At 52.1% G+C, this 21,790-nt stretch overlaps 9 protein-coding genes across 9 annotated transcripts; 2 read left to right on the top strand and 7 right to left on the bottom strand.

Annotated features, from left to right (window-relative positions):
• Nucleotides 1–490: 490 nt before the first annotated feature.
• Nucleotides 491–1,697, bottom strand: A1O1_04985 (uncharacterized protein; the record flags this gene model as incomplete). Its single annotated transcript, XM_007725874.1, has 4 exons — nucleotides 491–830; nucleotides 927–1,347; nucleotides 1,420–1,468; nucleotides 1,578–1,697. 4 exons carry the CDS (start codon nucleotides 1,695–1,697, stop codon nucleotides 491–493), a joined length of 930 nt encoding a protein of 309 aa, XP_007724064.1.
• A 677-nt stretch (nucleotides 1,698–2,374) lies between these two features.
• Nucleotides 2,375–3,646, bottom strand: A1O1_04986 (protein arginine N-methyltransferase 1; the record flags this gene model as incomplete). Its single annotated transcript, XM_007725875.1, has 5 exons — nucleotides 2,375–2,850; nucleotides 2,902–3,248; nucleotides 3,297–3,406; nucleotides 3,457–3,490; nucleotides 3,543–3,646. The coding sequence occupies 5 exons, from the start codon at nucleotides 3,644–3,646 to the stop codon at nucleotides 2,375–2,377; spliced, it is 1,071 nt and encodes a 356-aa protein (XP_007724065.1).
• A 1,331-nt stretch (nucleotides 3,647–4,977) lies between these two features.
• On the bottom strand, nucleotides 4,978–5,370 carry A1O1_04988 (uncharacterized protein; the record flags this gene model as incomplete). Its single annotated transcript, XM_007725876.1, has 1 exon — nucleotides 4,978–5,370. A coding segment is annotated over one exon (393 nt), but the record flags the coding sequence as incomplete, so codon positions are not given.
• Nucleotides 5,371–6,525: 1,155 nt separating this feature from the next.
• On the bottom strand, nucleotides 6,526–7,332 carry A1O1_04989 (lactoylglutathione lyase; the record flags this gene model as incomplete). The annotated part of the gene is made up of 1 exon (XM_007725877.1): nucleotides 6,526–7,332. One exon carries the CDS (start codon nucleotides 7,330–7,332, stop codon nucleotides 6,526–6,528), a length of 807 nt encoding a protein of 268 aa, XP_007724067.1.
• Nucleotides 7,333–8,055: 723 nt separating this feature from the next.
• On the bottom strand, nucleotides 8,056–10,618 carry A1O1_04990 (vesicle-fusing ATPase; the record flags this gene model as incomplete). The annotated part of the gene is made up of 2 exons (XM_007725878.1): nucleotides 8,056–9,915; nucleotides 9,971–10,618. The coding sequence occupies 2 exons, from the start codon at nucleotides 10,616–10,618 to the stop codon at nucleotides 8,056–8,058; spliced, it is 2,508 nt and encodes an 835-aa protein (XP_007724068.1).
• A 1,597-nt stretch (nucleotides 10,619–12,215) lies between these two features.
• On the top strand, nucleotides 12,216–14,360 carry A1O1_04991 (uncharacterized protein; the record flags this gene model as incomplete). The annotated part of the gene is made up of 4 exons (XM_007725879.1): nucleotides 12,216–12,325; nucleotides 12,430–13,050; nucleotides 13,120–14,254; nucleotides 14,283–14,360. 4 exons carry the CDS (start codon nucleotides 12,216–12,218, stop codon nucleotides 14,358–14,360), a joined length of 1,944 nt encoding a protein of 647 aa, XP_007724069.1.
• Nucleotides 14,361–14,767: 407 nt separating this feature from the next.
• On the bottom strand, nucleotides 14,768–15,844 carry A1O1_04992 (uncharacterized protein; the record flags this gene model as incomplete). Its single annotated transcript, XM_007725880.1, has 1 exon — nucleotides 14,768–15,844. The coding sequence occupies one exon, from the start codon at nucleotides 15,842–15,844 to the stop codon at nucleotides 14,768–14,770; it is 1,077 nt and encodes a 358-aa protein (XP_007724070.1).
• A 1,340-nt stretch (nucleotides 15,845–17,184) lies between these two features.
• Nucleotides 17,185–18,369, bottom strand: A1O1_04993 (uncharacterized protein; the record flags this gene model as incomplete). The annotated part of the gene is made up of 1 exon (XM_007725881.1): nucleotides 17,185–18,369. One exon carries the CDS (start codon nucleotides 18,367–18,369, stop codon nucleotides 17,185–17,187), a length of 1,185 nt encoding a protein of 394 aa, XP_007724071.1.
• Nucleotides 18,370–19,106: 737 nt separating this feature from the next.
• On the top strand, nucleotides 19,107–21,401 carry A1O1_04994 (uncharacterized protein; the record flags this gene model as incomplete). Its single annotated transcript, XM_007725882.1, has 1 exon — nucleotides 19,107–21,401. One exon carries the CDS (start codon nucleotides 19,107–19,109, stop codon nucleotides 21,399–21,401), a length of 2,295 nt encoding a protein of 764 aa, XP_007724072.1.
• Between the last annotated feature and the right edge of the window lie 389 nt (nucleotides 21,402–21,790).

The following is a 21,790-nucleotide window of genomic DNA, read 5'->3' on the forward strand; positions in this document are numbered from 1 at the left end:
TATTCCATGGCAGAGAAGCGAAATATATGGTAACCCCTTCCGGAATCGTATCTGCTTCCTGACACTCATCTACATCGCCTCTCTCTTCCTCTCTACACGGCTAGGAGCTGGCTGGGAAACTCTGTTTAAGAAAGCCTGTATCCATAACCCAACGAACTGCTCTGCGAAAGAACCGAGCTTGCTGCACAGATTGACAACCTTCCGCAAGTGTAAGGCTCTTCGGCCAAGGTGAGATGAAGAGAGGCGAGGCGAGGCTGAGGGAACTCCCGCATAACACCAGGCTCCAGAACCGGCTTTGGAACATGGCGAAAGTGCAACGGCGGACTCAACTACAAGACATTTTGGAAGACTGAGGCATCATCGTCGATAGAACATAAGAGACAGGTTTCGTTCAAGATGCGACCACATGTAATTTTCTGGCGTTGTCAAGAGTCTCAGTCACTCACTTACTCACTTACTCACTTATTCATTCGCTCACTCACTCATTCGCTCAAAGCTTGCTCTTGCTCCCGACACATTTCATCAACGCCCGACCATTGCTGAGCACCACCTTGCCATTGACCTCGACCACAAATCTCACCTCTTCCCAACCATCCTTGATGTCGCCGGTGCGCCAGATCTTCGTGATCAGCTTCTGAGCCGGCTTGACCGGCGCGGCAAACCGAGCCTGGAACTCCTTCATATTCGCCGGATCGCTGCCGCCCAGCTCCTTCAACAGAATATGCGCCGCTGTGTTCCAACTGAAAAGGCCGTGCATGATCGGGCCGCCAAAGCCCATCTTCACCCCTGGTTCGGGAGTGGCATGTAGAGGATTGTAATCGCCGTTGAGTCTGATTGACAGACAGGACATAAAATGATTAGCCATATTACTCTCAGACAAGCAAACCATCCATCCGAGGAAAAAAAAAAGACTGGCACTTCCTCACCTGTATAAATGTGCGCTCTCATTCGTCAACTGCGTCTCAACGACTTTGTCAGGACTATTCTCCCTCCCCTTCGGCGGAGGATAATTGACAGTCGACGGCCCCTTAGGCCCGCCCCAGCCGCCCTGCCCGACGAAGAACCCGCTGCCGACTGCGCGCGTGTAGACCTCGCCCGTGTCCTTGTCGACGATGGTCTGTTCGGTCTCGACCACAGTGCCGGGCTTGCCTTTGTCATAGACGCCCAGCACCTTGGAGCGCAGTTCGAACTGGCGCCCCGCCGACGTCGTGGGCAGGGGTTTGAGAAACTGAATCAGCCGCTGGCCGTCGACGACGCGTCTCGAGTCGAGTTTGGGCACGCCGGGGATCGAGGTGCTCTCTTGGGCGGCGTAGAAATCGATCACTTCTTGCGATGTCTTCTTGAAGGCTGTCCACACAGATAATATTAGTCTTGACAACCGTGTTGACACAAGTGGAGGACAGGGACACGGCGACTAACGAAGGACGATCGAGTAGGTGGGAAACACGGCGAAGTTGGGATGCAGTTCCTACACGAAGAAGAAACAGGGTCAATCAGGATGTCCACTCCGCGCACCGCTCCCGCTCCGCGCAAGCCAAAAATACTGTGTCTTATTCGTTTCTGTTCGGGTCGCTTACGTAGATAAAATGTAGTTCATCCACTGTGCAGCCGATGCTGACGGCGAAGAGGAGCACGTCTCGCTTGAGCCATGACACTTCTTGTGGGGGATACTCGTGGCCGACGCCGGGTCCGGACATGTTGGCTATGGTTTTCAGATCACTCCGGTGGCCTTGTTACAAGGAGGAACGATTTGAGGATCTCGACGGGCGTGCAAGTGATGGAGTTGTCTTGTGAGGAAAGAAAAGCAACTGGCGAGAGATGAAGACAGAGACGGGGAAATATGCGGGGAGTCAAGATGCCGAGGTTCGATTCTGGAGGTTGGTACGTATATAGTACTACTACGTACTAGATACTATGTGACAAGCGAATGCTTGCTATAACCAATTCGACGTTCCTAGTAATCACCTCAAAAGACTACCAGACACCAAGATAGGACTGGAGTTGTACGGGAGCGAAATGCACGCAAAACAAGACGATCAATGTGTCCGTCTGTCTATCATGAGTCCATTATCAAGATCAGCGTCAACTCGTGGGGTATCTTAAGGTAAAATAACGAGGCGCTTGAAATCGTCCCGGAGATCATTTTCGAGCATTCTGTGAGCCCAAGTCTCCTGTGTCTGATGCGCGCGTCACTCCTCTGGGTGACACGCTGCACCAGGCATTGCGCACCTAGCTCCGCTGGGAAGCGATGCAGAGTAACACCCGTAATGATCACACCTAACAAAATGCAAAAAAAGATGTCGTGAATGTTGGCTGGGATCAGCACCTAGTGAAGAAGGTCAGTGACGAAACAACGGTGTGGACGACATCTTGCTTACATTCTGTACTCGCATGATCCACTAGCAAAGCGTGTGGGGTCGGAAGTTTCCAGCTCATAGTCGATCTTGATGTCCAGATCGCGCTTGTTCTTGCTGTTGGGCTTGTTGGAAAGGTAACCTCGCACAGATTCGCCTTGCTCAACGGTCAGCACCTCCCGAAGATAGAAGACAGTCTGCTTCCAGTGCGTGTATTTGGCGTGGGGTCCCGTGGAGAATCGGATTGGTTTGTGGCAGGCGGTGAAGTCGATGTCGAACCATGCAATGAGCGCATGGACGAAGTCGTTTCTTTGCACTCGGAGTTCGAATGGCTCTGAGAATGCCAGTTGAGAGGCGGTGACTGTGTTCAGATCAATCGTGAAGACCGGGCACGGGTCAGTGACCAGAGCCTTTAGTTCCACCGTGTCGACAAGGGGTTCGCTCAATGCACTCTCTTTCATGGGAGAGTAGTCAAAGCCGTAAACGTTGTCCCAGACTACAAGGGTTAGCCTCTACCGTGAATTGACCGTCTCTTGTGTCAACTTACATCCAATCTTGTCTTCCTTGTAGTCTCCGTCTTCGATACCGGCCATGTAGATCGTCGCCTTGTCTGGGAAGATTTTGCCTCCTTGCGTCAGGAACTTATCACGGGCGTAGAGGACTGTGTCGAGCATGCTTTCGTAAAGGAGGAAATAGCCCATCCATTCCGAAATGATGATGTCCACCTTGCCGTTTACCAGGTGTTGTGCTGGGAGCTCCACCTCCTCCATCTTCCCTTGCAGCAGAGTGATCTTCTTTGACAGTCCATTCACCTCGACGATCTCTTTGGCCTTGTTGATAATGCTGGACATGTCCACACCGATGACATGTTTTGCGCCGGCACGTGCTGCGAACCTGCTAGGGTTAGCATGAATGTAATACCGTCGCGAAGTGGGCTCGTACATGCTGAGAATTCCCGTTCCACAGCCGACGTCAAGTACAACCTTGTCCTTGAAGAGGTGCGCATTCTGGTAGATGGCGTCCCGGTACGATCGTGTGCGGACTTCATCTTTCTAGATTCTTGTTAGTCAATTTTCATCTTGAGCATGTGGGTGTCTCTTACCAGCATTTCCTCGTGGATACCGTGGTGGTCGTAGCTATGCAAAGTCAGTGTCTGAACAGAATCTAACCTCACCTGGGGAATCTGACCTTGTGAAATAGCGGACTTCTGAGTGTTCCATGCCAGCCATTCTTTCCTCGGTGGACATCGCAGCCAGGTCGGCCACACTGGGGCCTTGTTTGGCGCCGTTCATGGTATCTTGCAGGTAGTGCACTTGAAGATTGCAGAAAGGCTCTGATGTAGGCTGAAAAGTTACAGCCTGATACTATGGGGAGGACAAGTTCGGAGACGACGCAAAAAATATAAACTCAATTGTCCCTGGCGGGTTTGCTTGCGCAGGTTCTCTCGGGCCAAACGACGGCTGCATGCACTGGCCGCCCGCAGGAATCTTGCGGGCCCATGCACGTGACCTCGAGTTTCGCCGACTTTTTTCTAACCCTTCCTGGGATGTATTTCCTCTCTAGAGAGTCCCAAAAGATCCATTTAACCTTGGGGACCGTTGCTAGTATCTTACATAGTACTAGCCGGGTTGGTTAGGACCATCTAGCTCTACTACTAGTTCACTTCTTGCCTCATATAACAAAACTGCCAAAATTAGTCATTAATCTTGCGTCAGCCGCAAGGTGACAAACGGGGTTGTGGCTCAGCTGGAAGCGCGTATGCTTTGCATCTATTATCTGCAAGTCTGCATAAGGTCCTGGGTTCAAGCCCCAGCAGCTCCATTGTTTTTTCAAATGTAAATCTTGTCAAGTTTTTTTTTGCTGGTTACTTAGCTTCACGGACTTGGTCAGACAAGAGCCTGCCTTTTAACCAGCTCCTGTTCTTGCTAGAGTGAGAGTGCTCGACCAAATCCCAGTGTTAGAACGACGACAGCAGCACGGCTCTTACCTCGCGCAGTGTGGGCATATGGTTTTTTCCTCAGCCTCAAACTTGACTTTCATCCTTTCGCTCATCCTCCTCCAGTGTCGAGCCTCGCGAATTTCCATGACGGTAGCTGCCTGAGGCAGGGCTTACCAGCTTCTACCCAAAGGTGCTGATCCAATTTCAAGGTGTCTGAATGTGACATACCTCGACTCTCGAGACTCGCATACGCTCGGAAGACCGGGGTTCCGCTTGCTGATTTTGATGCTGATCAGACAGCTCAACCAGAAGGGCGTAAACAGGACTGCTCAAGGTGGGAATGACAGAAATGGCCATGGCGTTCCTCAACCGGTCATACTCCGTGTGAAACATGTTTCAAGTGTCGTCAGAGCAAAAATGAGCTTCGGGACGATTTCCAGCGCCTCTGTTATCTACCTAGGTACCTCAGAAACCCCACGAGTTGACACTGATCTTGACAATGGACTGATCCGTAACCGCCAACAAAATTCGGCTCAACAGAAGGACCTGGAAGTAATCGATATAGCTTCTCACAAAAAGCTCCGGGGCCGTCCAAAGAACCAGTCGTTTCAGATATCTGCAGATATCCTGCACCCACTTCATGCCCCTCCAGCCGCGTCTCTCGTGTGGTCGTCGTTCTTCCTTTTCTGGAATCTGGGCCTGAGGGCAACAGTCGCCTTCCACAACGAAGCAGAGCATCCGCCCCTTCCTCATCCCCAGCATCCTCCCTATAGAGTTCCTCGCTTGTGCACATTCTATACACTCACGATGTCGCAATCTTTGCCTCAAGATAGCCTTGACTTCGGGTTTTGCGACAAAGGCGACATCAGACAGGAACGACAACTTCGTGCTCTGCGGAACGGGCAGACCCACCCTGGCCCGGCTCATAAGCCATTGTATTCGGTCGCAGATCGTAGGTTGGTCCTCAAGCAATAGGCCAAAGTACGGATGGCAGAGCTTCAGAGATAGCAGGTCTGGATATCTCAGTTCTTGCGCAATCATGCTATGCAGCTCTGGGGGCAACGAGAGCAAAGGAGGTAGGTCTTTCATTCCGCAACTGTTAACGACCAGAGTCGATTGTGCCGAGTCTAGACTTGGTGCTGAAGTAACCGCAGCCAATGCCTCCATGGCCATTGCTGAGCGCTGATTCCGGTATATCAATATGTGGCCGCAGTCGAAGTTGTCACGCCGTACCAGTTGTGTTCTTCCCAGGGACATCTGGCGCCATCAATGTAGTATTGAGAGAGGAAGGAAGGGAAGGTCCATGGGTAAAGGACAGGAAAGTTATATTGGATTCGCATGGCCTATGGGAGTTGTCCTCTGCTACCGATTGACATTGCCAGGAAACCTGGCTGCCTGCAAGGCTGACACGATAAAAGGCCCATCCTATTTCTGTCCGCTTGAAGACACGTTGGCGATATCGTGCGGGTCGGAAGCCATGCTTGAGGCAAGACTGAGTAAGATCGACACATCCATCTGCCATTATAATCCCTTTGAACAGTGCTTGCATACTAGTAATGATCCTTTCGAGTGCCAATGCTATAATGACACTTCGACCAGTCAATGTCACTAGTAGTAAAAGTGAAACATGCTATATATGAAATTTGTCCCTGAGCACTCGGACTGGCTATGAGACACCTGAGGCTCTTTGGTTCTGCTGCCTCTACCGTATTCCAATTCGGCTCAGACCAGAACTGACCTGTCTCAATCCTCCGGAACCCAAGAAGAGGGAAAGTCCCTCGACAATACGGACTGCGGCATCCGGAAGGTAATCAGTAATCACATATGAGAGATAGAGACCAAACCGATCATGGATCCAGAGGATCGACGTTCTGAGGGACAAGTTCCACGATATACCCGTCCTATAAGACAGACAGCAGTTAGCCATATATTGCTGAGACAATACACCTTTTTTTCGGGTTTCTGCAAGGCATTGAAGGAAGTACCGGACCCTGATCGCAGACTCGTGTTTTGAGTTCTAGGGAATACAAGGATTCAACGTGCAGACCCAAACGCAGAAGAAATTCGTGGAAATTCATCATATGCCACGGTAGAAGTAAAGGGAAGGACAAACAGAACGAAGCACACACAGCCCAGAATGGAGGAAATACATGCAGTAAAAATGCTTTCTCCAAGGCTGCAAGGCTGTGGCTGGACCGGTCCGATGGCATGAAACATGAAAACCAAAAACCGTCAACTGGGACACCACGACCTTGACTCCCGTTCGAAAGACAAAGTCGTAAACAAATACTCCCAGTTCGACATGACTCTGAGAAGACAAGTGAAACTCACCGGATCCCTCACAAACGCAATCTTCTCAAAGATCTTGCTATACTCGGCGTGAATCTGACTATCCGTCCCCTCCACCTCCACACCCACCCCCTTCTCCTCGACCTCCCAGTCCGAAATGGGAATCGACTGCCTCGTACAGACCCCCAACCCCTTGACCACCTCGACTCCGTTAGCCTCCAATCGGTCCACTGCAACGGCGACATCCGGGACCGTGAGCCCCAGATGTCCGAACCCCAAATGAGGCGGCACATTCCCCGTCCCTGTGGCGTAGTAGTCGACATCCTGCTTCTCGGAGCCGTGCACGTGGTATAGTTCCAACAAGCCCAGAGTGTGTTGCAGGTTGGCGGCAGTGTCAGCGCCGAATCGGGCGAGGTTGCGGCGGTGCGCTTCCGTCTGTGGGTAGCCGAGGTAGTAGATGGTGAAGGGGCCGACGTTCATGGTGAAGACGGTGCGCATGCCCATCAGCGTGATGTAGAAATGGAGAGACGGGGCCGGGTCGCGGATCCGGAGCATGAAGTGGTTGAGTTTGTAGTTGTGCGTTGGGTCGTCCTTGGGGTTGGGAGGGAAGGGAGGGTCGGTTTGGAGGCCGTTGGGGAGGAAGACGCCATGGGGGAAGGGGGATGGATTCGTGGAGGAGTGTGAAGAAGGTTGAGGTTCAGATTGAAGTCGAGATGAAGAGGAAAGCTGGGGTTGTTGGTCCGAAGACATGGCGACGGTGACGGTGACAGTGCTGCATGGATAAATAACAGTCTTGATATATGTATGGATACAAGAATCTTGTCTTCAGTGGAACGGCGGAAAGGGCCGTTGATATTGTTCGAGCCGAGATGTAGCAATACCGTAGTATCTGCTAGCAGGATTCAGTAAGTTGGATTTCGTCGTGCCGGTGCTGGCAACCTTGGTCGAGACGGAAAAGGAAAAGGAACAGAAAAGCCTCACTCACATGTCGGACACGACTCGGTGGACAATGGCATGGTATATCACCATACACGCCCCCTCTCTGGGCTTGAGGTGTGCTTCTGTTCGCTCACCTTGACGAAGAAGAGAGAGGGCTCTCCGCAATCTAAATGCCGAAACGAAACGGGGAGATTACCCATCTCCATCCCCGTCCCCGTCCTCGTCCCACTTGACGGTCTTTGCGGGCTGGTTTGTGGAGGATCACGACGCCAGATGCGGGCAAACCCCGCCGGGTCGAAAGGTGCGAATAAAGTAAAAGGCCAAAGCCGACGAGGCTGTCAGAGACCTCACAGGGATAGTGGCCGTGACTATAATGTCAACCAGAATTGCCCCAAAAGGCAGGGCTGTGAGTGAGGTGGCACGTCAGAAGTGAGAGACTCTGGGACTCGAGACAGCGAGAAGCTGGTGGCTGATATATGTTGTCGGTTGCACACTCATTCATATCTATCTATACAGACGGAGCAGTCCATCTTTCTAACCGTAAATATTGCCTCTTTCTGCAATTGCCCTGGACACAGTGCCGGCAAATCTCGACACCTGATCTGTATCCAATTTGGCCGTCTCAATGGCCTGCAGGATTTGCTTGATCCCAACACCAACCTCCTCGGTCCGGGTGATGTCCTTGATCTCGGCAATGGCCTTGGGAATGTCCGCGGGAGCAAAGGCTTTGGAGTCCTTCATCACATGTTCCAGCTCCTCATACGTCCGGACATTGGCAATGGGAATATCCGAGTTGAAATGACGCCAGAAATCCAGTTGCTGTAAAACACTGCGCTGCGTCGCCGTCACAATGATCAGCAGACTGCGTCCCGGCGGAGGAGCCTTGCGTAGCAAGGCCACAGCCGTCTTCAGTATCGGGTTGCTGAACCGGGGACCTATCGGCGTCCATTCAATGTATTCTTCGATATCGTCCAGCACCACCACGCTCATGGGACTCTTGTATGCATCCATGAACACCTTGCTGAGGTAAGAGATCTTCTGGCTTTCGCTCATCTCCAGGGTGTCCTTGGTGCTGATTAGCTTGATGAACGGATAGCCCGAATCAATGGCTATTTTGGCCGCCAATGCAGTCTTTCCACAGCCTGGTGGACCGTGTAGACACACCGAGAACAAAGGCGTCGACTGCGGCTGTCGTACTTGTTCAACAAAGAGTTTGCCCTCCTCCAATACATCCTTGATGTATTGCGAGAAATGAATGACTCCTCCTCTCAAGCAATACGACAGCTCTTCTTCTGACACGCCAAAAGCGGGTTTGACTTCTTCAAGAGCATGCTCGAAATCAGCCCGTTTGACTTTCATGTCGGCCACGTCGTCGGTGATTCCAGCCATGGTGCCCACCTTAATATGTCGACTAAATGCAAACGACGTGGCCGATTTGACTAGACCGCCAATCTCGGCGCCGGAGAAGTTCTTCGTCTTACGAGCCAGCTCGAGCAGGTCGACATCCGGGTCCAGGACTTTATTGTCCCGCATTTTCTGGGTATGGATCTTCAGGATCTGTGCTCTTCCGTGTTCGTCGGGAAGAGATATTTCCATGTGGAGTTCGAGACGACCGGGACGGAGCAGGGCATCGTCAATCATATCCTTTCGGTTTGTCATACCAATCAACAAGATATTGTTCAACTGGTCGACACCGTCGAGTTTCGAAAGCAATTGATTGACAACACTGTCTCCCACGCCTGTACCGCCTCCAGCACCGCTACCTCTCTGTTTGCAAACAGCGTCAAGTTCGTCAAAAATGATGATATGGAGACCCGACTCGTCGCCCTTTTCCTTGTACTCCTTCTCGGCGTCGGCGAACAACTTTCGGATATTCTCTTCCGACTGGCCAACGTATTTGTTGAGGACTTCCGGACCATTGATAACTTTGGGTTCTCGGGCATTCAACATCTTTCCGATTTGTCTTGCGATCAAAGTCTTTCCTGTTCCAGGGGGCCCATACAGCAAAATACCCTTGACGTGCTGGATGCCCAGCTTTTCGACCAGTCCAGGTGGAAAGACACGGGAGGCAAAGGCTCTTCGGAAGATAGTGACAAACTCAGAATCAAGACCACCAATGCCCATGTCCTCAAATTTGAAGTCGGGAGCAATGATGGAGTTTGCCGCCGGCCTCCTCGATGATGCTTTGAGGTTGATGGGCGTCTTGCCGTCCTTGAAGAAGTTGATCTGTGTCTGTGGTGTCAAGATGCCTCTCGCGCGTGGATCAGAGGTCGTCGGAGCCGACTTTTCACTCAAATCCGCTAGTTGCACCGTCTTGACCTGGAGATTTAGAGGGATACTCTTCAGATCCATCAGGAATCTTTGGCCTGGTGAAAACATTTGGCTGTTGAACAACTGCAATCACGTCAGCTCACACTCCGAAAGATAATCATCAGTATCGCAACCGTACCTTTGTTATTTCTCTTGCAAGATCATCCTGGTCGTATGGTGTATCGGTGACCTTCCTTGTACTGGCGAACCCAATCTCTACGTCCATAGCGCCAATGTACGCCTGACTGCCCTGGCTGAACGGGTCATAGACTTCGGCCTGAACCTGATCCGTCAAGGCCACACCCATCCACGATCGCTGTGGTTCGGACAAACCAATATATCCTCGCGGAAACGAATCCAAAGGTCGTGCTGTGACCACATACGTACCATTGATGAGGAGAAAGATGTCGGTGCCATCGCGCGAAGGGGGGAGGTCCTGCGTCGACACGGCGACCAGGTTGCGGAAGGTATATGAGTTGTCCGGGCTCTTTGCAGGTTGTAAAGTCATCATGTGTCCACCGCCCGAACGACCTCCTCCCCTACTGGGACTGTTCTGGTGACCGGTCGGCCGCGGCGGCATGTTTCTTGCCGGAAGGGCAGGACTGCCGTATCCTTGAGACTGCCTGGAAGGAGGAGTATCATAGCCTCCATTCATGGGAGTATCGTAACCGCCGCCTCCGCTCTGGGTAGGACGGCTCCCCCGGTTTGGGGAGCCGTAGGGATCTCGTGGAGGTTGTTGAGGCTGATGGCCTCCGCCGAAGAGGTTATTTCTATTGAGGAAGGACATAGTGGAGGATGGTAAGGGCGAGGTAAAGTTCTATGAATGGAGAAGGGGAGGTTGCTGTCTAGAAGGTGGCTGACTCCGGCCACGAGGCAAATAGTTGTCTGAAGGGACGCGGCGGCCTGCGCTGGATGCTGACCAAGTGTTCCCGGAAGCAGAGGACAATCGTTCACAGGGTCTTCGAAGGCATGAATGGGCCTCTGCTCAAATACCCATTGAGGTGGCTGGATTGAGGATTTGATTGCAACTCCGTAGGAAACCCTTTATCCTTCCCAAATGTACTTCAATCTGCCTGTTATTAAGTGTCCTTCCCGCCGTGTCTCCGACTGCGGTGGCTTCAACAACATGACCAATGTCGGAATAGTCATGACGCCGCCCTATGATCCGCCACACTCCTGCGTAGGGCTTATGACGTACCCACGGAGTCTGATTAAAGCAGCGCTATATGCTGACTGAGCAACTCTTTGCATGTTACCACATCGTGAAGACTGAATATATATCGGCAGAGACTTTCACATTTAGAGGGACTAAACGCCAGAGAGTAGAGACATACGAGTTGTTGCTTCAAGGTTGATGTCATTGTCACAGAAAGTGGCATCCTACATCATTGACTTGGTCCAGAATAGATAATACAGGCTTGTACCACCGATCCAAAAGAGAGGCCATCCAGATATCGAGCTCTGTGCATACAGGACTTGGGCAGTCTATCGTCCCTGTATTGGCACAGAAGCAGACGTTGCGTTGATTTGTGTTGGAATTGCCGGTGGGAAATGTCAAGCGTCCTTCCTCGGCCCACCGGCAAATTGGTTGATAAGGCTGGACCCCCTTTTCCCGCGCACAGCCTTGCCCGCTAAGAGTATTTGATGCATTAATAAGCGTACCGGAGCCTCACTCCTTGCTGTTCCCACCGGGACAATACAGCCTCTTTGGCAATCTAGAGCTTGCTCACTCGCATGATTCACTCTGGTATGACGAGACCAAGCTGTTGCCTGTCTTTCAAGATACACGCGCTCTATTGCCATACCTACAGGTCAATTGTTCCGAGATCCATTATCCCATTCCCGGAACAGAACTACGATACTATATGTGAGACACGTACCTAGCCTTGCATACCATTCCCACCGGTCTAGCATACCTTATTGCCCACTGTGGTGGCCGGGCATTGGTCGCAGCGCACTTTCCATATTGCTGTGTTGGAAACAGTGATGCCACCTGCTCGGGCGCGGCTGGCGTGTCTGAGATGTAGGCGCCAGAAGCTGAGGGTAAGTGCAAAATAGCATATGCTTTTGATTCAATCACAAATCCTTCGATTTAGCCAAATGGTCAAAGCAGCCGGGGTGAATTATGGTTAAACTTTCTATAGTGTGACGACCAAAGGCCATGCGCTTTATGTCTGCGTTCTGGGTTCCGGTGCGAGGAGAACCCACGCTCTCCTAGGTTGAGTCAAAGCTCTGTGTACATCTATGGCTGTTAACAACAGGTAGAAGACAAGCCGCCAGATCAGAACGTAAGCCGGCTACAGGCTCGAGGCCGAAAAGGGTCCTGTCCAGACGAATAAGGCGGACCGCATCGGTGTCTAGCGATGTGCACCTCCAAAACGCCCATGTCGACATTGACCATGCAACCGGGACATCACAAACCGAAGATTCTCGGGACTCCCAAAGCCCTGGTCTCAACTGTGATCGGACATCAACCTTTGGGCTGGCTGATCAGGTAAGTTGTCCATCGCTGCTGCCTGGCCCTTACTATCGTTGCCTTCCTCTATACTTAAGGCTAAGTTGGTAGCTCATCAAAACCTACGACTCTGCGACTGGGAGATTGGGCGACGCTGATGCAATTCCCGATGGGGCAGCCCTCGAACGGGCGCCGATAACCAGACGCGAAGGTGACAAACTGTTGCCAATCTCTGACCTGCTCGGATTCCCCTTGCCTCCAAGTCAGACAACAACGGTGCTGTTCGACACCTATATCCGTTCTGTTCATTGGTTCCTTATGATAGTACATGCACCTTCACTGAAGGCTGATCTGGAAGAGATTCTGAGGTCTGGACGCGCACACTATCGTCAGAAATCACTGCTCTACCTCATTGCGGTGATCCTCGCATTCGGTGCCGGCTATGCTTCAGATGAACCTGTTCTTGAGAGTCAACTATCAGGCATCGACTTGCGCTCATTGCAATCACGACTTGTTAAGGTTATCGAGGCGAACCTTTTGGAGATCATGGATATGGCCGATGTCACCTCGGTACAAACTTGTCTCCTCCTCAGTTGGTTTTATTTGTACAATCGCCGGCCGAAGCGTTGTTTCATCCTCAGCGCCGCTGCGTTGAGAGGGGCTCAAGTGCTGTGTCTACACAGAGAATCATCCTGGGGCAACATTAGCACTATCGAAAGAGAAGTGCGCAGACGCCTCTGGTGGGCGTTGTATACCTGTGAAGGGTAGGTGACACATTCATGCTGTTAGATCTGTGGCAACCCAACGTCTTGAACGGGCTAACCGTTCAACAGTTTCACGGCACTGACCTTTGGGAACTCTTCGTGCATTCAACTCGGCAATTTTGAAGTTCCGATGCCTGGAAATCTGGACGAGGCGTGCGATAGATGTCCCGGGTTTGACTCGGTCGAGCAGCTCCAAGACGGTAGCCACCATCCAGTTACGACCATGACATATCACAGGCTCAAATTCAAGCTCTATCTCATTGCCTCGCCTATCTCCCGAGATGCTTATTTCCACCAAGATCGAACCATACAGTCTGTAGCGGCCAGGGTGACCAAGATCCACCAGGCCCTGGTCGATTGGGAACAAAGCATTCCCCCAGAGTTGAGACCAGGCTCATTCGTCGCCCGCCAGCTTGACAGCACTGAAGTTGACCCAGTGACCCGAACCTTTCAACTTCAAGCAATTTCACTGCAGTTGGCATATGAAAATATCCAGCTTTGTCTACACAAACCACTACTTGTCTACAACAAAGTCCCGGGTGGTCCCTCACCACAACCTCGAGGGGAATCTGTGGGAGAAGAAGACGTGCCCGAAGTGTCTGACAATGACGTGAATCTCGACGAGAATAAAGAACAATGCTGGATATCAGCCCTTCGGACCTCCAAATTGCTGATCGATCACGTCGAAGTGCTCAAAAGCGCTCAAAAGACTCAAATCATTGGCTATGCAGGAATCCAATCATTCAGCGCCGGTGTCATGTTGGTCATTTTCGCCCTGTCCCAACCTCTTTCTGCTCAGGCACAAGAGGCCAAGCGGGGTGTTGGCCGTCTAATCAAGTTCTCCAAGACCTTCGGTGCCTCATCTGCTATATTAGAACAGAGCGGTCGCGTCTTGGAGAAGTTACTAAAAGTGATATTGGAACAAGAAATGAGGGTGCTTACCGTGGACGAGAGGGATGTGGACATACCGTTGAGGCGGATCAGTAGGTGTGCGTTTCCCGCCTTAAGCTCAACGACACGAAGTGATCCACAACAACTGGGTGACTGGACCCAGACATCTGCTTCTCACGCCATGGTCGACGGAACGAGTCGTGATAGTTCGGCGCTAGAGAGCTCGCCTGGCGTTTCTGTTACTTCTTACCCTATTCGTCCGCCGCAGAACACCTTGTCGCCCATTGGAGGGTTTGACGAAGTGATAGGCTCTGTGAGTCAAGGTACGTTACTTCTTCTAGGCGCCTGCCGACGAACAGCAGGAGCACCGTCACGAAATGTGTCCGGTTTCTCTGACATTGAAGGGCAGCTCTAGGTGACGAAGACTTTCATCACGACGGCCATCGAGCAAATTTGGGGCATCGCAATGAATTGTGGCAAGGCGAGCCGGTTGAAGTGCACGACACATTTCCTGGCGGTGATATTCTCGGCATGCTGGGAGATACAAGCCAATCTTGGCTGTGGGATGAATCGTTCCCTATTGTGTAGAGTGTTCCAAGTTGGCATCTAAGCACATAGACCTTATTTATGATAGGTTGACTCGAAAACGATGAGAAGTTCGGAAAGACTTGCATTCGGTGTCATCATTATTCAACAGGGGATGGCGATATTGAGATATGCATCATTCCTGCGCTATTTCTATACGTGTCCTGATAACAACCGCAGCATATACAATATCTGATATGTGTAAAACATGAGTCTAATCTGAAGCCACCCAGGCAAGACCTCATCGACCCCACGCCTTTGCGCTGCCGCTGCCGAAGATTGGTCCATTAGCAATTCTCTTCACTCTCAAGTATTGCTCCGAATTTTCCTGGGCGGCGACATTGTACGCATTTCGGTATACTTGGTAGCCTTCATGAAACAAGGGCTTCTGGTCGGTCCAGCCCGTATCCCTCCGCAACTTATCCGAGCCCACCCACTGAGGGAAATCAACCACCGGCTTCAAAACAGTCTGGAAATCAGTCCCTGGATGCGAGTCGACATAGGAGACTTTGACGCCATGGACCTGTTCGACGACCGTCATGATCTCACCCAACGTCTCATACCGATGCGCCGAGATATTGTAGGCCTGCCCCGCGACGACCTCGCGCGGGGCCGTTGCCATAGCCACATACGCCGCGCCAACGTCATCAACATGTGCGCCATGCAGGATCGAGTCTGGAGTCGAGGGGATCTGCAAGGCACCGTTTGACGCAGTCTTTGCCTGATCCGCGGCCAGGAAAAGCAACGAGTAGAAACTGCCCGTCCGGCCATAGAGCGTGGTGGGCCGGGTGACAATACAGTCGAACTCGGCCGTGTACGCGGTCAGAATTTGCAGAGCAGACTCACACCGCTTGACGAGCACCGGCGGCGGCCTGAGCGGGCTGTCTTCCGTGTGTGGTGCGAGTCCGGGCTCGCCGTGGCGCGGCGTCATGCCGTAGTCTTTACATCCGCTGGTGAAGATGACCAGAGGCTTTTGGTTGGGCTTCTCAGACCCCGTCTGTCTTTGTGTTTTTGTTTTGAGTCGCTGGGCACAGATCTGTCTGATCATCGACAAGACGTCCTTAAAGTGCGCTTCGTAGTTGTTGATGTCTTCGGAACAGGACACGATCACGTCGATGGCCGGTAGCTTGGACAGGAACTTGGACGGGTCGGCTGGAGATCCGATGATCGGGGTGACTTCTTCCCTGGAAAGATCTGCTGCGCTCTTGTCGCTGCGTGTCAGGCCGTACGTGGTCCAGCCTGCGAGAGAGAAGGCGCGGCAGACGGCAGAGCCGATGAAGCCGTTGGCGCCCGTGACGAGGACGGTTTGGGGGGACATGATGGGTGTCTGATTCAAAGTGTTAAGATTGAAATTGCTGGTGTCGGTGATCACAGAATCGGAGGATGGGATGCTGTGGGAATTGAGAGACGAACGATGGACTGCGGTAGATAGAGATATATAGATAGGGGAACCATAGAGAAGTCTTTCTGAAAAGAGATTGGACGTACTGAGATACGTCTGCGAGAATGGTGAATACCCACCGGTATGATGGCATTGGGAGGGCTCGGAGAGTATATGTCTTCTCGAATGCCGGTGGCATTGACGCGATGTTCAGATCTCCATCCGCATTCGAGTTTGGACCGGTGGGTTGATGTTTGGAAAAAGCAATGGGGTAGTCCAGCCGAGAGCACCTACCGTGCGCAGGCGGTATGTCAATCACGTTCAAGCCGCTCATAGAAAGGCTGGAGGTCTGTTGAGATCAAACACCCTATATTCTATCCTGATGCGTCTCACATTATTATCTCGACGAGGCTGGGATTTGCTGTGCTTGACGCGACCTCGAGACTTGTCATTGGCAAAGGCATTGATCTTTGTGAGGCGGACGTCATGGCCTTTGGATACATCGTGAATTGATTGTCTCATATATAGAACTGCATCTCCAAGCTTGATGGCGCTGGTCAAGTCTCTATTAGAGGAGGAAAAGGTCCCAAGAGCTGCTCGACAATGGGATGTTGATGACATAATACGAAAGAATGATTACATAATATTTCATGTGATCTAGCTCCATGTGCACGTGATAAGGCTTGGCAATCTCTTGGCCGCTACAGCCTGAGTGTCAAGTTCAAGTTGGACTCTTCAAGTTCAAGTTTTGATCAGTTTCCACCCTCCGATGCATGCAATATATCTAACAAGTCCAGAAAATCTTCATAGTATAGGCTATTCGCTTGGTTGACTTGGAGCCCTACGATAATTGTTCAGTTGAGCTCGTTTCGAGCGCGAGTTTTGAGCAGCAGCCATCGTGCTTGATTCGATTCACCGAGTCTGGCGACATTCGACCTTTGCTGTTTGACATATTAAGGGAGTTCAGATGCTCCTCGTACAAGAGATTCCCCCGCAAGAGGAATGCTCCTTTCACCTCACGATTCGCTTATTGCTTCCCTCCCACCCACAATATTCTCCCAAAGTGACCATTAGTCAACTCCATTCAGTGAGAGACTAGGATCCTCGAGCGGCGTTGGCTTATCAGATCGGCGCAAAATATACTCATCGCTGTAGCCATTGCGTCCGTGTCTGGCAGGTGAGGAGAGGCAGCAAAAGTAGTCGATAGCTCAATTGTTTGTGAGATCCCCGTCTACAGGGCTTTTGATATGAAGACCATCTATCAAACAGTTCTAACTCTAACTGGTCGCCGAATCCAAGTTCGCTACTGCCCAAGCCCGTCGTTCATCAATGTACTCCTGACTGAAGTTATAGTCGTTGTATCCAATCTCGGAACCTCTGATGTAGAAGGTCTGCCGGTGGTAATGGTTCATCTTGATGCCATGTTGGGCCCGCCAGACAAAATCCGGATTGGCAAGGAAGCTTCGGCCAAAGGCGACAATGACATCCCACTTCGCATAGTGGCTCTCCAAGGCCGCGGCTGCACTTTCGGGAGTGTATCCTCCGGCCACGATGACTGGGGACAAGTTGTCCCAAATGTTAAGGATAAAGTCAAGGGTTTGCTTCGCGATGGCCGGGTCATCACTAGGAGTGAGCAATTTGGCGGGATCGCCTCGAGCCTCGACCAGTGACAGATAGGCGAAGGGAACGTTCATGTTCTTCAGTTCCTTGACAATATAGGTATAATCGCCCACGATGTCAGTGGACTCTGCGCCTTGGAAAGTGGCATAGGGAGACAGGCGAAGGCCTACGCGCTCCGCACCGATGGCGGCGACAACGGCCTTGACGACCTCAAGAAGCAATCGAGCACGGTTCTCGATCGGGCCACCCCATCGATCGGTGCGCTTGTTGACCGAATCCGAGGTGAATTGATCCAGCAGGTAACCGTGAGCGCCGTGGATCTCGACGCCATCACCACCGGCGGCCACGACTCTCTTCGCGGTATCGACAAAGTCTTGAATCACGCCCAGGATCTCCTCCTCGGTCATTGCTTCGGGCACGGGGCCGCCTGGCTGCATGGGAACGGCACTGGAGGATCTGTATTTCAAGCCACGTTCCTTCTGGTATTGGGGATCGGCCGCTCGGCCCAGAGCCCAGATTTGCTGGAAGTAGACGGAGCCTCGGTCGTGGACTGCCTCGATCACCTTTTTCCAGCCAGCAGACTGTTCCTCCGTCACAAAGGCAGGGGCTGCTCGCCCGCCAACCTCCTGCATGGAGGTTCCGGTGGCCTCCGAGATGACAAGCGTGCCTGGGATACATCCTCGCTCGCTGTAGTATCTTGGCACAAATGGCATGACGACATGGTTCTTATCGCTCCGGTAGCGCGTCAGGGGCGCCAGAGCGATGCGGTGTTGAAGTTGAGCATGGCCGATTTTGAGCGGCTTGAGGAGCTTGCTCTCAGGGTTGAGGCCTGTACTGGTCATGGTGATGATTGATATGTATGGTTGCAAAACAGTTGAGATCCGGATAGATCACCCGCGGGTCCTCCAGGACAATCAACAGAAGAGATGAGGTGTTCTTTGGTAAATGTCGGCCGCCTGAGCACGGAGTGATTGATGTTGACGGAATTCAAGAAAAGGGAAGGATGTAATGGAGGAAAGGAGATTTTTAGGTAGTGAACAAACGCGAAAAAGGACAATACTTTATATCTTGTACACTCACTTCCCACTCACATCCGCCCATCGGTGTTTGTAATGATGCCATGGTTCGGAGCACTCCTTGAAGACAAGGCTGGTATCCGGAGAAATCCTATTGGACAGACTGCTGGAGGTGAGCCTTGTCGTCGGAGCACTCCTTTGGGAAGGTACAGGGGATGTGAGTATCATACCACAGTATGATTTGCTCCGTCTGGATCGCCTCCAGCCAGTACCTAGAAAAGATCCGAGCAAGAGAGAATCATTGGAGAATATTGAATATGGGCCTGTGCATGGTGATGCGGTGGGACCGGGACCGAGCTGCTTAGTTATCAATATCGATATTTTGTTTTTGATGCTGATCATGATCATGATTGGTAAGAGTTCTTGCATTTTTCACCTTCTCCATGTCAGTCGCCACCGAGTTATGATCTATACAGCAATCCAGCCCTCATGAAACCTAGGTCTTGGTAGGTAGTTCAGAGGCTGGCTTCACTACATGTCACCTTATATATTGATGTTTCAGCATGTCTGCTGGATTCCAGGGCTCGGCTTGGGACGCCACTGACATGAGCACGCCCCGGCCGCGACAAAAGCGAGCACAGGTGGTCAGAGCCTGCGATGCGTGTCGAAGGCACCGCATCAAATGCGACAACCAGATTCCATGCCTCAACTGCAAAAGCAGAGGGGGCGAATGCAGCAACGCTGCCGTCACGCCCATCATACTTCCTAGCGCCTATCGAGAAATCGAGCGTCTACGACAGAAGGTCCAGGAGCTAGAAAGGGAGCTTCAACATGAGCGCAGTAAGGCTGCAGTTGGGCTGGAAGGTCAGACTCACGGATTAGCGACACCACACTCCTCAAAGACTACTTCCTCCCAGTCTCACTCCCAGTCTCAGTCACAATCGCAAGTAATTGACTCCGCTTACGGGAGTCCACGAGGGTCCTGGGACGGGATCAACATTCGCACTGCACGCTCCACTGGCGAGACCTGGTATGGGCCATCGTCACTATTCTACTTCATCGGACGGATTTCAAGCTATCTAAGTTCGACCTATCAACAAACCCATTCTTCTGATCAAATGCTGGATCTCAATCCACCCAGTACTTTGCTCGATGGCCCAATCACTGCTGACTCTTCAAACACCGTCGACCGACGCTTGCCATCTCAAGCAGGAGACAGAGCCCAAGAAGCCAATTTCCTGAGTCCCATGCAAGAAGAGTACTTCCTTGACCTCTACTGGCAATCATACCATACCGCTCTAGCTCCCGTTCTCAACGAAGCCGAGTTCAAAGAGCACTATCGGTCTTTGTGGGTGACGGGCGGAGATTCCAGGAGCGCATCCGCGCTTGTGGACATCGTGGTTGCACTGGGAATGCAGTACGGAGGCTCAATGCTGCCGACCACAAGGCAACAGTATGTGGTGGGCAACGACAAGGATGCCACCGTTGCTGGTCGCTGGTATTATCTTCGCTGCCAACGGCTTCTGGAATATGATTTGGAAAGTCCATCCATCTCGACGCTGCAATGCCAAATCCTATGTGCTGTTTATCTCTGCTGCGGGACTTTCCAGAATATGGCAGACAACTTCGCCGGCGGCGCTGTCCGAACAGCATATATGCTTGGCCTCCATTTGGAACCCCCTGCGACGATGTCACCGCAGGAGCGGGAGACCCGAAAGCGATTGTGGTGGACCGTGTATCTGCTGGAGAGTAAGCTCGGCATGAAACTTGGTCGCCCGTTTCTCTTGCGCGAGTCCAATGCCACACCGGCCCTCCCGGACCATGGGCTTGACGCTGCCATGCACTCAGGCTCCAACTTCGCTCCCCTGGGAGGGAACCTCACATGGCTGAGTTTCAACGTCGAACATACGAAGCTTTTCATGGCAGCTCGGTCCGCCTATACCGCATTCTACGACAACGACTTGCACTCCGCCAACGGCCAGTCTATGTGGACAGACCTGCCATCCTTGGAAGCCCATGCCGAGCTCCTAAGCAGGCATATGAAAGGCCTGGAAGAATGGGCCAATGCGGTTCCGAGCGCTTTAACGACAGCGCGGAAGAACAACGGCCGTCCTTTCTCCACTGACGAGCCTACTCTACTAGACGTCGACCCCTTCGCGCCACTCTGGCTCCAGCGCCAACGGTTACTTCTAGAAATGATCTACCATAACCTGTGCATGAATCTCTATCGGCCCTTCATCTTCTTTGGGACGGCCCCCCACTCAATTCTTGCAGAACAGAACGCCGTCAAATGTGCGCTGCACGCCATCACCCTTACCAAAATCACGCACCAGGCGCTTTCCACGACCACTATCCTACATGGATGGCATGAAGCCTTTCAGTGGCAATGGAACGCCGCCATGACACTTGTCGGCTATGTTCTTGCCTACCCTCGAGGTGCGACGCTAGCGGCTGCCAGAGACGCCATCAACCTCTGTCTTGAAGTGTTTGATATCTTTGGCAACAGCTTCACGGTTGCAATAAGTGCAGCGACCATCGTGCGCAAACTTATCACGAAGATCGACTTCCTCGTGCAGCCGACTGCTGGGAGACAGATCCCCTTGGAAAACACCGAGGCAGAACGACTGGCGTCCGTGACGGGGTTCCGAGAATCAAATCCAGAGCGATCACTTACTGAAGGCTCCTTCATGGCAAGTTCGACGGACAGCGATGTAGTCTTGGATGATGCTACGACCGCGTCGTTGCAGGACACATTCAACATGGCTTTTGGGGTTGATCAGTGGGCAGACCTCAATATGCTTTGGCCAAGTCTGGATGATGGGTTTCTCAATACACAAGGCCTTGGTGGCGGAATGTGAAAACATCAATGGCACACCCCATATAGTATATAACGAAGAGAGAGACACGATGGTCCATTGTTAGTCGATTCCATCCAACACAACCATTCTGCTAGCCCTTGATTTATATGTAACGCAATCGTTCAACTTCTCTCCCTGATTGACCTAGTAGCTTAAAGCGGCGATTGAACGGCTTCGCTTAACCTGCCGGCTTGGAAATCCGCCCACTACTAGTATCCCGGTGTCTCAGCCTCGAGCCTCCACCGCAGCCTCGCTCTCCACTAGGCTCATCAGGCTGGAAACAACCTCTGTCCCGCAGCATCCTCAGGTGCGGTCCTACAATAGTAGTATGCCCTGAGTATCGGCGTGACTCGAGCCACCCTTTCTAGAGCCGGTTGCAAAGATGATGC

Source organism: Capronia coronata (assembly GCF_000585585.1).
Source record: "Capronia coronata CBS 617.96 chromosome Unknown acBCG-supercont1.4, whole genome shotgun sequence".
In the NCBI taxonomy this organism is placed as follows: Eukaryota; Fungi; Ascomycota; class Eurotiomycetes; order Chaetothyriales; family Herpotrichiellaceae; genus Capronia; species Capronia coronata.